General features: G+C 36.5%; 1 protein-coding gene across 1 annotated transcript in view; it reads right to left on the bottom strand.

The window, feature by feature from the left end:
* The window catches only part of nr3c2 (nuclear receptor subfamily 3, group C, member 2), an 83,778-nt gene that overhangs the window by 24,774 nt on the left and 43,614 nt on the right, over nucleotides 1-15,390 (bottom strand). The window contains exon 3 of the mRNA XM_016546542.1: nucleotides 7,786-7,913. Coding sequence (XP_016402028.1) covers nucleotides 7,786-7,913 — 128 coding nt within the window. The remainder of the gene's footprint in view (nucleotides 1-7,785; nucleotides 7,914-15,390) is intronic.

Raw genomic sequence — 15,390 nt, 5'->3', positions numbered from 1 at the left:
GTTTAATACTATGGCTGAATTTGTAATACTCATACTATTTCTGCCATATCGTATCAGCCTAAGTGTGTGCACGAGAAGAGCCAACATGGGGCTTCCTGTAAAAGCCTGTGTCTACTTTTAGCCAACTACGTCATTCATGATAGAGGGATGCACTGAAAACCTAGCCTGTCAGCTTAGTAATGAAGCAGACATTTAAAAAGGACACTCCCTGTGAGACACATGCAATACAAATGAAAATCCTAGAATCGCCCCTGTATCTAACCTACATTTAGACCAATAGGATTAAGCCCTTTTCGTTAGCTGCAACATGTAGCGTAAACAACAACATAGAAAAAACATAGGCTGATGGCATATGAATCAGCATCTGTCTAGTTTTTTCACCATGTACTTCAAATCTATTCCACACATGTGACTCACATCATACTGCTATAAAATGTTATTGCAGAATGCCATTTCTGCTACTTTGGGGTATACTGTAAAAATTATTTTAAGTATATTTTTGCCAGAAAATACTATTTCAGTCTTTCTAATTCAAAAATTCATGTTTAATTCAATGTGTTTGCCATTTCTTTGCAATTATTTGTGAAATGTACTAGCAATTTCTTAGTAGAATTTGTTTCAAAGTATATCTTACACTAAACTTTTTCAGTGTATAAAGGGGCATTCACATTGAAGTGACAAAGTGATCTGCAATTTTCAGTGACTTCTGATGCCATGAGTGACAATGACAGTTAGTGATGCGACAAAGTTGAGCTGAACTTGACTACCAATGGAAGTTCAGATAATGATCTGCCACTTAATATAGCATTTAAGTAGAAATGCCTACTAGCAACCACCAGCTCTGTAACCTCCAGCGATTTAATCACAATGTAAACGCCCCTTCAGTCAATGACATTACCGATTTCAATTTCTAAAGTAAGACATTGATTTATGTCTGCTAAATGTTTTTTTCTTAATTGATGTAAACTGCAGATCTTATTTTCTGTGTTCATCCAACACGTCCACATTCAGTCTTCAGAGGGATTATTGTGTGAACTGACGCATGAGAGTTAAATTACAAACCAAAACGCAGCTGTAATCATTTATGAAAATAATTTTTTTCCAGTTTCCTCTCATCATTTGTTATTTCCACACATGCACTTCCTTGCACTTTGCAGTCCTCTGCTTTCCTGTTAGAAATTGTATCTGGTCCAAGGTAGAAAAGCTACTGCTTCATCTGTATACAACGTCAAGCAGTGCTATATATATATAGTATATATATATACAGAGTTCTGGCATGAAACTCTAGATGGCGCAGTCCGATGGGTCTAACTCAATCTGATCTAATGACATCATCACATGGCACAGCTGATTGGTGCTCTCCTGTATTGGTAGCCAATGAGCTCGCTGCTCAACATTCAAATATATGACTAATGTTTGCCTAAGCAGTTGCAGCTTGCTTCAGAACAGCGAAATCAACATCTAAGATAAGTGAATGCTCTTCTAATCCATATCGCTGTGTGTATTGCGTGGTCTGCCTAATTGAATTAAAAAATGAGCAACCACAATCAAGTTTAAACTAATGCATGTTAGCAGTTCGCATTGTATGCAGAAGCGAATATTAAGCATATTAGCCGCAACATTTAGCATCTGTGTTTATACAGCTGGAGCAAAACGCAGTTTTTTACTGATAAGATGCGCGTTAAATATCGCATGCGATTTATCGTGCAGCCCTACTTAACATTGTCATGTACATTACCATGCCAATCCCTCCGAGAGTTGTCATGACAGAGATATATATATATATATATATACACACTGTATATGCAAAAAAAAATTTTCTTTGAAGTTTTGCTCTACATTAGGCTTAGGGCTGCCTTGAGGGCAACATAGGTTAGAATTTGTCATTGTGATCATGATGATAAATTGATACAGTAAGAAACATCTGTCACCAACTAACCAGAAAAAAAGCCTTTCTTAACCTCAACCGTATCAATAATACACGGTCACGACCCATGTCCCAAAATATATTGATGTTGGAAACACAGATGCCATAATGTGATAGCCGTCATCCGATTTGCTTAAACACAAAGGGTGTCTCATTTTGCATTGATGTCAAAGAACAAAGGTATCACCCAGAAGGTGGAAGAGATGGCAGATACTGAAAGCAGCGGTGCCATAGGCAAACACAGAGGGGTTATTTGAGGTGAGGAAAGAGGGATTTGTATGGCTTGTTTAGTTGACCGTATAGTTGTTCGGCCCTTTAATACTCCTGTGTATCACTGATCAATCAGAGCACTCTGAGTTCTGGCGTATTTCAGTATGTGTGCCTGTCAGCCGCAAGCATGACAAAGTGGAATTTGTGGAGTTTCAGTTTTAGTCATTAAAAGCATATTTCAAATTCATCCTTAGGGCTATAAATAATTTAAGCCATTTCTGTATAAAAAAAACAAACAAAACACAACTGTTATTTTATTTCTTGGAATATATATATATATATATTAGGGCTGCACGATAAATCGCATGCGATATTTAACGCGCATCTTGTCAGAAAAGCCGGTTCTGTAATCAGCGGTAAATCTCCATCACCTGCGGGCTTTCACATTGAGCAGCATTTACTACACAGAGCCGTTGTTCACTGACGAGCTGCGCAAAACCACGTTCATATTCGTGCGATTTTTTGTGCAGCTCGTCAGTGAACAACGGCTCGGTGTAGTTAATGCTGCTCAATGTGAAAGCACGCACATATATATATATATATATATATGTGTGTATGTATATATACATATATGGGTGTTTGTGGGTGTGTATAACTATAATGTGACTTTTATTATTTTCATATTTATTTCACAATTGTCTTGTTTTGTTTTTTTTACTCTAAGATGGAAGATGGAAATAATTAAAGCGTACTTTTCCCTCTCAATGACATCATTAAATCGTTAAATATTCTCAAAAGTTGTACGTATGAGCATCACTTGCTACATTCTGTCTTTTTAATGAATCTTTCTTTATTGTTTTTCCACAAAAATCCTCAAAGTTTCTCACTCTTTAACACTGATAGATGTTTCCGTTACAAATACACAATACAAAAATAACTGTCACATAGACCTGTTAAAGTTCTGCAGTATATCAGTGCAATTTTCATCAGTATTATGTTTACCAAGTCACAGAAAAGTTTTAACAACTCTTCTGAAAACTTATGAAATTGTTTCATAATGGTCTAACCAGTTCAATATAAGCCTGTAAATGATGAGTTGTGCAGGACTGACACGGAGTATCATTATACATGATGACATGCCAAGATACTGATGGCTTTTGAATAATAAGCATCTGCTGAGCTGTCTGAAAAAAAAAATCTCTGCACAATCCATATGGAAATCCCAGCCAAGATACAGACTGTGGTTTGGGAGTTTGAAAACGGACAAGTGATGAGGGAATGTGTTAATGATGGGAAAACTGTAGATAGATCAACTATATCACATACTATACTAGGTTTGCCAAGAAAGTAAATCTCAAACTTTAAAAACTTTGATGGCATGGCAGTGGCTATGTTTACATGTGTGCCAATATTCTGTTTACTGGCAATAATCAGAATAAGAAATTACTCAAGATTAAGATTTTACATGACATAAGCAAACCTACGGTGGCCGAGAAGTGCAAAGCAAATCACAATTCTGAAGACAAAATAACAAATTACAAACGCAAATGCAAGTCTAAAAAACAAAATAACGATTCAGAAAGCACAACAACAATTCAGAAAACATTATAACAAATCAGAAAACACAATGACAAATTCGAAAACAAAATAACAAGTCAGAAAACACAACGACAAATCCGAAAACAAATTAACAAGTCAGAAAACACAACGACAAATCATATATAAAATATTGTGTATATATAAAATAAATAAAATCATTTTAGACATAAAGAAAAAATAAATAAAGCTGTGCAACACAACAAAAATATGTTACTGGTTCCTGGTTCCAGCCATTTTAAGGGGCCAGTTGAGAGTTTTCTTTTTTTTGGAAATGCAGTGAATGGTTTCAAATTGGGCACTGGCTCTGGCACCAGCACTGTCGAAAATGGGTGAATACATGCCTTTATAAAGACATCTAACTCCAGGAACAGCTAAAACACTATAAACGTTAAATGTGAATTCCTATCATTTAGCGTTTGTCCCTCTCCATCCCCGAGGTCCCAAACCCTACAGCTAAACAAACACAGTGAAACCGGTCTATCCCTAGTGCCAAATGTAACAACAGATTCTCATAATGAAGGAACAAATATTTAAGTCCTCAGACTGAACAGCTGTAGAGCAACTAATAAAAGTCTGTTGAGTATTAGCTGGTACCATATGGCCACTTCACACTATTCCCACAGAAACAAGTGTTTGTGCTTCTATTAGTTATTATTCAAGCAGCTCAGGAACTACACAACAGAGGTTGTTAAGTATTGACTGCAATATTTTCCTTTCAGAATTTTTCTCGCATCTACTATGCCTGAGTTTAGCAGTTTTCTTTCATATCAGAAAGAGCATCCCAGACCTTTATTACATCTTTAAATATCAGTCTTCTGGCTGTCTTTTGCTCTGTTCCAAAACCACCTGAAATGCCTATGGAGGCTGCATTTTAAGTCATCATAAAACCGTGCTCCCAACAGGAAGGCTATCGCAAAAGGTAGATATCTTACATATGCTGATACCTTTTAACTGTTTTTAAGCGGTGTTCGTATTTATTTATTTACCATTGTTTGCGGAATTTTTTGTCAGCAGAATCCACTCATTTCAAGAGGAATCCACACAACTGGGAAATTTGTGTGAGGGCAAAATATTTACCCATGCAGATTTCGCATAGGGTTCAGATTGGTCATTCAAATTCGCTATGTTTACCAAAATCTGTCCAAGATGACGGATGAGGCAAGACAAAATTTGTTCAATACTAAAAAGCATTGTTAAAAAAATACTTAATTATAATTCAAATAGATTTTGACCAATATTTGGGTTTGCTGAGTATTTGTACGCATATTAGAGCAGTGTTTCCCAACTCTATTTGTGAAGGCACATCACAAACAGGGTTGGGACCTTATTCAACTCATCAGCTCCTTAGTAAATACTCCAAAACCTAAAATGGGTCAGATAGACGAGACATCCAAAATGTGTACTGTTGGCGTGCCTCCAGGAACAGTGTTGGGAAACACTGTATTAGAGTATTGTGTTGTTAGCTTAGCAACATGCTAATGACAAATTCCACTGAAAACAATTGCCTGTCAAATCTCCCTTGTGCTGCCCGCTATCTGAGTTGCTGCCTATGTAAATAATTCCAAATCAATCTCATATGAGCTTCCAAAACACACGGATTGGCCGGAGAGAATCGTCACTACCTGCATCACTGAACTTCCGACACAAACGCAACAGAACCGCTAGATTTAAATTAGCACAGCCAGCGAAGGATCGAACGCAACTTTTTGGAACGAGCACAGCCAGCGAAGGATCGAACGCAACTTTTTGGAACGAGCGCACCTTTTTTTAACAACCAAAAAGTTTTGTTGTCTGTTGTGGAAGAACAGACGTTCCTCTCGTTGATAGCAGAGGAGCGGATCCAGCGAGAGCTTGATAGGGCGACGCGGAATGAAAAAGTTTTTTTTAGGAGTAGTGGTAGTAGATGCCATGCCGAGCCGAGTCGTACCACGCAGTGGAAAAGCGCCATTAGGATGTAGGATGCTACCTTAGAAAGCAGCTGCCTATGTAAGCAGCAGGCAGCAAGGTTAGATTTTGAAACAGAACTCTCTCTGTCTATTCCCTCACTCGGACTATCATTTTATCCTTTTCCAATCTTACTGCTCACCCTCCCTCTTCCCCTAGCTCACTCTTTACAATCTCTCTCTCTGTCTCCTCCCTCCTTTCCTCTCGCTCTCTCTCAGCTGGTAACTAGGCTGAGGTCAGGTAAGGTAATGGAGCGCACACTCTTACACAGCACTACCTCTGCTGCGGTGTGGTGTAAAGCGTCTGCACTTCTGAATGCCCTTGAGGTGTGACCTCATTCAGGGCTCTAAAAAACAATCACAACCTAAGAGAATGCTTTATATAAACACATTTTTCAAACATTTAATAACTTCATATATTAATATAACTTACTAAATTAATTTAATAGTAAATGTTAAAGGATAACGTGCAGTCAGCTGGTCATTATCACATAATAAACCCTCATTACATGACATGAGGATTAGGGGGTCCTGTATCATCCTGAAATGGTTTATTTTCCAAAAATGACTGGCTGACTGTACATTATCTTGCTGATTAGCAAATAATAAATAAATGGACATGAAATTTCATGGAAACATGAAACTAGGTCATTATACAAAAAACATTTGACCCATCAGAATCAAGAATTCCAGAGAGCAATGTGTTAAAGGGAGAGTTCACACAAAAATTTGAATTTAGTCATCATTTACTCACCCTCATGTGGTTCCAAACCCATAAGACTTTAGTTCTTCTTTGAAATACAAATGAAGATATTTTAATGAAACCTGAGAGATTTCTGTCCTTCCATTGAAAGTTCCTACAACCAAAACTTTGACACTTCATAAGTTCATAAAGACATTGTAAAAGTAATTCATATGAACAAAGCGGTTTAATCCAGCTCTTCTGAAGAGACACTTTATATGATGAACCGATTTAATTCAGGCTTTTATTCATGTATAAATGCTGATCAACAGACATACATGGAACACATCAAATATGGTAAATGGAAGCTCAACTGTACTTGCTTGACGTGCAAGAACAAAACTCACTGGTTCTTGTGGAATTTAATTGTTAGACTATAAATGGAAGGACAGAAATCTCTCAGGTTTTATTAAAAACATCTTATTTTTGGTTTTGAAGATTAACATCTTATGAGGTAAATGAGTAACTGATGACAGAATTTTACATTTTTTATGGACCATTTAACCATTTGACACACAGCCCAAACTAACCGCTAGATACCGTTTACTAGTATAGCATACTAGTCCAGCATATGAGAAACAGACTAGGAATATCCAGGGTAATTTTCAACTTAACCACAGATGCTTTCCATAGACATTAAATTGGAAGAAAAAAATCTTTATATCTACATTTTAAAAATTTTTATAAATAAAAGCTCAAAGTTTTGACAAGTTTTCTTCAGGGTACAACAACAGCAACAATTCCTAGAGTACAAACAGGTGTTTCTTTGAATAGCCTCTAATGATCACTCCCCCCACCCCCCGGCTGTTATACACTGCATACTTAATCAGCAAATTGCACCTTTCCAAAGAGGCTGTGATAGCGATGTGTCTGTGTCAAAGCTAATACAAATGCCCCACTGAAAGTTCAACTTAAGTTCAAAGTATTAACAACATTTCACTCCCCTTATCAGATGTGAATTATCCCATAGGACATTGTTACCTAAATTTAGAGTGTTCAAATCCAGGCCTGAGACTACTTTACCAAATATATGACAGTTGTGCACTACAAAGTATTGTGTGCAAATATTAAAGTTTACTACATCTCTGTATGGGACTTTTTATGTACAGCTGTCCTACTGAAGAGTTATATAATCCACATGTATAATCTATAATTGAATTAATTTCTTATTTTGAGCCGATTGAATCAAAACACATAGTCTCGCCATCCAGAATCATTACAATCTCTAGAGCTCTATGAAATGCACAAACCATGCAGGAATTGCTGCTGCTTTAAGTTGGCCTTTTTTTAGGAAGGAATCATCCCGTTAATAAGACATTTCTCAACAGAACACACAAAAAATAGAGAATACAGATGAATCTTACCTTCTACTGCTCTTTTGAAGAAAACTTTACAGCTTCCACATGTAACAACCCCATAGTGACATCCTGACGCTTCGTCTCCACACACCAGACACACTTTGGCTGTTGATGATGTGTGTCTCAAAGACGCACTGAAACAAGAGCAAATAAAATTGTACCTGTAAACTGTACTTGAGACATCAGGTGCAGGTGAAAAACCACACTAATGACATAACTCAACATGGTCAGAAATAGTTCCGTGTTGCACTGGCAGTTCAAGGGTAACTGTAGGAATTAAACAACTTAAAGCATTTAATATTTAAAAAATTTCTGGAAAATCAGGAACAATATAATTTTAAGTAAATAAATTCTCCTTTAATCAACAAATTGCTTATTTTATTCCAGACAGGGGTCCAAAAATAAAAATAAAAAATTAATAATTTAATAACTCTAAAAAGGTAATGTGATAAATTTCACATGATCTTATTTTCAATAATATTTCAAAGTAATTTTTTTCTGCAGGTTGGTTGCACATGTTTTTGATAGGGCAGACAGAAGTTGTTCAATTATTATTATTATTATTATTATTATTATTAAACAATGAATGCTCATTAATCAATTATCACATAATTATAATTAATAAATTAATAAACGCAGAAAAAAATAATTGACCAGCCTACTATTCAAAAATACAAAAATAACAGAATGCCCATAAATAACACCCCAGGTCTGAGCTAAGTTTGTCCTGCTCTGCAGGGCCGTTTGAGACCAATGACTTTAGCGCTGCAGAAATCACGTAATTCCCACATTGTTACTGGGCACCCAAATGGCAAGGCATATGTCTCACCATTTTGCTCCAGATCATAAGAATGGTCTGCTCAGAAAACTGACTATACAACATCTACATGAATACACCCATATATAACACGCCACTTTCAAAGCAGTTGATTTATACCTAATCTACTGGAGACTAAAAAACAGTGCATACAGAAATAAATACTGAACAGCATTAAGTGGCAGAAAATGAGAGAATGCTGGAAACTGAAAAAGAGAGAATTTTATATCCCGTGCCCTCCAAAATGAAATTGAAACATTGAAAATGTAGCACATACTCCAAATAGTTTGGCTGAGTTGGCAGAAATCTGATTAAATTGCCCAGTGAAACCTGACATAGCCTGAGTGGGCAGAGCCTCTTAGAAGGATGCCCTGTGGACCGGGTGAAAGTCACCCTTTGAAAGACACCTATGGCGTGCAGGAAATACTACACATAGCAGAGCTCATTTAAAACCAACAGTAAGACTCTCACAATACTTTAATGGCGAGATAGGCTTCGCACGTACCTCCCCCACCCCAGCTTTGATAATGAGTGTGCTCTCGTTTTAATCAGTAGTGCACGGTAATTGTCTGGTTAGCAGTCTGACAACATCCTTGTGTCTTAACAAGCCTCTGGGTCTCAGAGGCACGTTCCCTCTCAAGGCCTGGTGCGGGTAGTAACTTCATTGCATCTTTCTGACACAGTCGAGAGAACTGATCTAATTCTCCCCCGTCCGTCTAAACACACATTCAATTTGTTAACCCGTTAGCAGGGGTCTCTTGCGAGGGAGTCGATTGGCAGGCCCTGGTGAGCTAATCGCCCCGGCGGCACCGCAATGCTCGCTGTGCATGATGTGGAGAGGTCTGGCTGTATTAAACTGTTCAGCAAGCCCCTCCATTTCTCTTGTTCTGCACCGAGCGCTCCTTGCCACCAAGTAAAAAAGAATAAGACAAAGCAAAGGGCTGACAAGGTGACTGCTTTTGCAGGAAGTAGGTCTGTGTTGGTTGTTATGAAACAGATCGCCCTTATGACCGGCATACTGCGAGAATGCTGCTGTTGTGTTTTGTGCAAGAGAGAAAAACACTAATTAAAGTGAATGGGTAACCTGCTTCACCTCTTTTAGAAAAAGTTAGAATTTAGAAGCTAGATTCCAAATTCTTTGACGTTTACTTTCATTTTGGTATCAAAACATGGACAGATTGATTAAGGCAAGACACTCTAAGTGATGGGCTAAATAATAATAATAGCAATAATAATAATAACCAGAAATGTTTCAAATGAGGCATTATCTAATTAAATATCCACTAATTTGCCTACATTTCCAAAACAGAAATCACTAGAAATCAATCAAAATGTTTGTATCATTTTGTCAACATTAGAGTCAAGGTTTGCTCTTTTTATCACTAAATAAATCAGAAAATGCTGTCAACAGACAGAAAAAAAAATCACCATGTTTTTAGGAATAAAATGTAATATAAAATCAGGCAAATTAAATACAGTATGAACAAACCCCTCTGTAAAACACTTCAGTACATAGATAGGAATAAAACTTCAAAGTTTGGTATACTGAAGTGGAGATTTCTAAATAATAATAATAATAATAATCATCATCATTTTGAAGACTTAGTAGTAAATCTACTTTGAAAAATCAGCCTTTTAAGATTTGCAGTGTACTGTAATTGAAATCTACAGATGCAAACAGATAAAGTGCAATAAAATAAACACTTAAATGTGTATGGATTTTTGTATGGATTTTTTTCTTTTCACTAATCTGAAACAACATGTTTTGAAATGCCAAATAGGCCAAAGTCTCAAAAATGTCTTTGTCACTTTGTCACTATTTGTGGCCTTTCCTTGATAAAAGAACACAAAGATAAAAACATCTTGCATGTTGTATAAGATAAACACGCTCGGCAATGCTTGAAATGATTCTCTGGGAACAGACAGGTCATAAGGAAGGTAATAAGAAAAAGGTGTGGGGTGAGGACACTTGCAACTATCTACAGGTGTTTGCGTTTCTCATTTATTTTATGTACAATTGCAGTCTAATTAGAGTGGACTCACCACGCATTCAGATCAAACATAATGTTTTTCCTAGCTTTGGGGTTGTTGATTTTTTTTTTTCTTTTCTTTCTTTTTAGATATGCTTTTTTTATCTTCAGATTTCATAAAAAAAAAAAAATCAGAAATACCTCCGTAAGCAAGTAGATTACTCAAAATACTCAAGAATGCAGAAGCCCTCTTTGATCATTAATATGACAATTCCATCATTCCTGTTATGCAATGCCTTTTAAATTCTTTAACTTGAATATTATAATAATAATAAAAATAATATAAGAAAGAATTTCTATAAAAGGATATATTGGACTTTAGTCAAGATCAGGCTATTTATTAAATACCATTATTTACACAAATGGGAACTGAACAGGATAGAAGAGGTCAGTGAGGGTTTGAGAGTTGGCTTACACAAGGATGTTAATTTGAAGTTATTTTAACAATATTTTGAAATTTTGATATTATCATAATTTCTTTCAGTTTCATTTTAATCGACAGGACAGAATGCTCTATAGTGAGACAAAACACAGAATTCATCAAATTCCTGGCTAATACTGTACTTACTGATGTTTGTGTTACTATTAAAAATTGATGTAATTTCCTGGACAATGGTATCATTTGGAAACTGGCTTGTTTGAGAATACTACAGAAGACCAACAGAATAGTAAGTTATATTAAGGGCACAGAATAGTATTGATTACCAACTAAAACAATATTCCCAAAAAATGTCTGATTAAAGAAAGCAGAAAAAAAAGGAATATTTCTTGGAGTTAATGCAAAGCCCCCAGGGAAATAACCAAAATAGCAACATCCACTCAACCAAAGTATTGCAATTATGTTCATTTAATTGTGATATTATGATAAAAGAGATTAATCTAACATGATTTCCTTCTTTTAAATTTGCTAAATTTATATTCTGTCCAATACATATGATTGCTTAAAAATACACTGCACCGTAGGAATGACCCAATTGCATTCGTTCAGCAGAATCTGGAGTTTATGTCAGTGCAAGAGACATAATACAGTATGTTTAATGACCAAGTTTCATGGACATAAACAGGAAGCAATTTTTTTTATGATACTGCACCCTAATACGTAAATACGCATTGTTCCCTGTGCAATTACACAACCGAAACTCTGTACAAAGGAAGTAATTGCGAATTGAAACGGTAGTGATCACTTACCGGTCATGGAGGGAAATAAGCATATAATACATTATGTTCAAGCTCAACTTGGAAACTACAGGAAGGGAAATGGAATGCAGAGTTTGGGCATTCGCTATATTATTTGGATATTGAATATTTATTGCTGCTTACGTGCTGCTGCATCAGCTGAGATCTGCAGAAAGATACTGGCAGGGTTGAGAAAGAAGACTGACAGATGGATCGGGAATGCAAAAATAACAAACCATATAACTGCTCGAATGCACTGCACAGGAACTGTCACGTATCAATCTCAACAGAGCGCTAAAGCAGCAGTCTTTCTCCTGCCTCTGTGCAGAGCAATGGGCAGAATTAGAACATGCAGCGATAGTTACGCTGAATTTAAACTCTTAGAGCTGTTCCCTATCAGTTAAGGTGGGTGTAAAGTTATCAGACTTCACAGTACAGGATGCTAACCAAAGCCAGAGAGTGAAAGGCTAGAGAAAATGAGTAAGCCAGAGAAAATGAGTCCTGCTCAGCTTCAAGAGGATCACCATTCATCGTGCAAACACAGGCCGCTCTTACCAACAGCCACCTCCTCTCCAGTCTAGAGTATTTATGTAACACAACTTGGAATGCGGCAAAAGCTAAAGGTAGATTAGGTAAAACAAACGGCAGAGGATAAATGGCTTGCGTAACCAAAGTGAGACAGTCTAAACATTATCACTGCACCCACTCCACGCACCGCGCAGAGCGGCCCGCAGAGAATTATGGGTCCCCAGAGTGCTATTAGGACCTGGATCTACCGAAGGGTCAACTGCAACGTCAGTGAGTGCGTGTAAAATACATTTACATCCTCTTAATATACCAGAACCTGAATTAATATCCACTGGGGGTGATCTGAAGTGAGTGCCCCAATATGGCTGCCTCCCTAATGCTCTTTAAATGTAAATGATGAAGCTGTGAATTATGAAGAAGTAAAAAAAAAAAAAAAGAGAAACAATTCTGAAATAGATTTCAAAGCTATTTTGCTCGAAAAATGTGAATTCAGGCATCCAAAAGAGCAATCAATTTTTATGCAAATTATTACAATTATGAAAACAATAAAATAAATGGTATCTATCGTATGCTTTACTAGTTTGTGCACGCAAAATGATTATGTATGTTGCTCATTTTCAAACGCTGTCTGCCCATTTTACTAAAGAAATTATGCAATTTGTGTTAATTACAGCAAGTAAATAGCATAGATATTTATGAATCGGGCCGGATTCACAAAATATGAATACAGTTCTTCTTATGACTACTACTATTTTCTGCTTATTTACTATTATAAACAACCTCTTAAAGTTAGGATATATTAAGCATTTACTACATATAATACATACTGCCATTGCTAGAGATGTACACAAGTACTCTGAGGTGACTCCAATGATTGATAATGACTTTTGCTGAATTCAAAATGTAGTAACAACTCTACAAAAAGAGTCAAATAGGACCTTGTTTTTAATTTTATGGCAGTTTTCAGCAGCATTCAGCACATATAAAAGAGCCAATACACAGGATATGCATTCACTTTAGCAACATGTACTCACACAGAAATACAGGACAAATTAATTCTACAGAAGGCACAAATGAATGCAAAAGAACGCTTTATCTTGAGACAGGTTCTTTGAAAATAACCATTTAAAATACATTTAAAACACAACCACTTGAACTCCTGTCAAGCCAGTTGCAATGAAATCAGTGTGGACACTTATAATGATTATTACAGTAATCTGGGAGCACAAAAAGATGCCATTTGAGGTGTTTTTCATTGAGTTAATCAGCAAGTCTTTGACTAGAACCACCATACAATCAGATAACACCAAATACTGTCATGTTCTTTACTCTCAGAAAAAAAAAAAGGTTCAAAAGCTGTGACTGGGGCAGTACCTTAAGAGTACATATTAGTGCCTAAATGGTACATATTAGCAACTTTTGAAAAGGTACTAGCCCAGTGACAGCTTTTATACCTCTTAGAGTGTTCTGAAGAAAAATTAAAAATTTTTGAGAATGTCTTCAGTTTTTTTGTATTTAGGAACATTCTTACTAACTTCTTAGAATTCCTCTCATGTTCTACAGTACAATGAGCCTCATTAGAACAGAAAGGTGTGTAGATGCTGGTACTTTAGCACCTTCACGTGAAGCACTAAGCAAGTGCAAGAACTTCATTCCTTGAATGCGTATGATGTGAAAGACGTTTGGAAAGATTGGATTAATGTATTACTGCACAGTGCGAGTGATTTTGAGGCGTGAACATTCACTGCGTTTGTAAGAAATTCAGCGCTGGATCTGACTTTAAGTGGAAAAACATTCAGAATCATGCGGACTGATTGTTTTGCTACAGTGTTGAGCATGTAAACAGTGAGGAAGGACAGATACTTCAGTCCAGCAAAATGCGCCCTGAAGGTATGGCAAGACTGATAAACAAGTACACTATGAATTTGACAGCCTTAATTTAATACAGTTGCACTTGGCTTTCACTTATTCAAGCACTCATGTAGTTACATGTGATGCAATTGAAAAAAAGAAGAAAATATGGGTATACACAAATTGTTGACTTTACAGTGCCACAGGTTATATCTTCCCTTAGGCAGACAGCATGAGCAAACTCCGTTTCATAACTTTTCTGATATTCTTTTTAATCCCATCAGGCAGTGACATGGAATGGTTTTGCATCCTTGACTGAGTGTTCTATATAATTAAACAATATAATACAGTAGATCTACGAGTAAGAAAAAGTGATTGTTTTAAGCTAATTTTGTGCCTGTTTTCAGGTGTTGTACACTTATGCTTATTAATGCCCTCTAGCAAGAAAGCTTTAAGATGTCCTAATAAATGACTTATGGCAAGATCATCTTGTGTTTCTCACCTAATGCACCTCACCTATCAACTGATGTTCATCAGCATGAATATTATTTCCCTGGGTGTGTCAAAGCCTGGCAGAGAATGAACAGCCATCTATTAGCAGAGCCACGGAGACAGAATCTCACATAATACCCCAGTGGTCAACACCAGATGTGACGGTTTGAAAGCATCAACAATGATGCAATGATGTTTTCTGCTGCCAGCCTCGCCTGCCATTATCTCTATTATGACTATGGGCAAAGTTGGTATCAGTATAATTCTGTAAGACAACCATACAGATCTTAATCTTTTATGCAAATAAGAAGAATAAAATTAAACATTTAGTTTTGTGGTTTTCAGTCCATGTCTGTTAGCTGCATGCTCTAATACAGTAGTTCTCAACCTTTATAGGAGGATAACTCCATTATCCTCAACAATAATCAAAGGCCCCATGACTTTTCCAATTGTTTGTAATGTACTGAAAAAGAATTAAGGACAAGGGTTTTTAAAAATGTAATGTCTGACAGAAAGAAAAGAAAAAAAGAGAACTTATTTCAGTGCTTGTTTTATTATATTTTAAATCATCTTAAGTCATCTTGAGGCCCCTCTGGAAGTTTGCTGAGGCGTCCTTGTGGGCCTTGGCCTCCTGGTTGAGAACCAAAAAAAAAAAAAAACAAGGAAATACATCAACACATAACTGAGCTCCTCAAGCTTTCCTGTGATCTTAAGAGG

Source organism: Sinocyclocheilus rhinocerous, unplaced genomic scaffold, assembly GCF_001515625.1.
Source record: "Sinocyclocheilus rhinocerous isolate Xijiao unplaced genomic scaffold, SAMN03320098_v1.1 scaffold580, whole genome shotgun sequence".
NCBI lineage: Eukaryota > Metazoa > Chordata > Actinopteri > Cypriniformes > Cyprinidae > Sinocyclocheilus > Sinocyclocheilus rhinocerous.
Note: the sequence above shows the minus strand (reverse complement) of the source record. Positions and strands in the feature narration are given on the sequence as shown.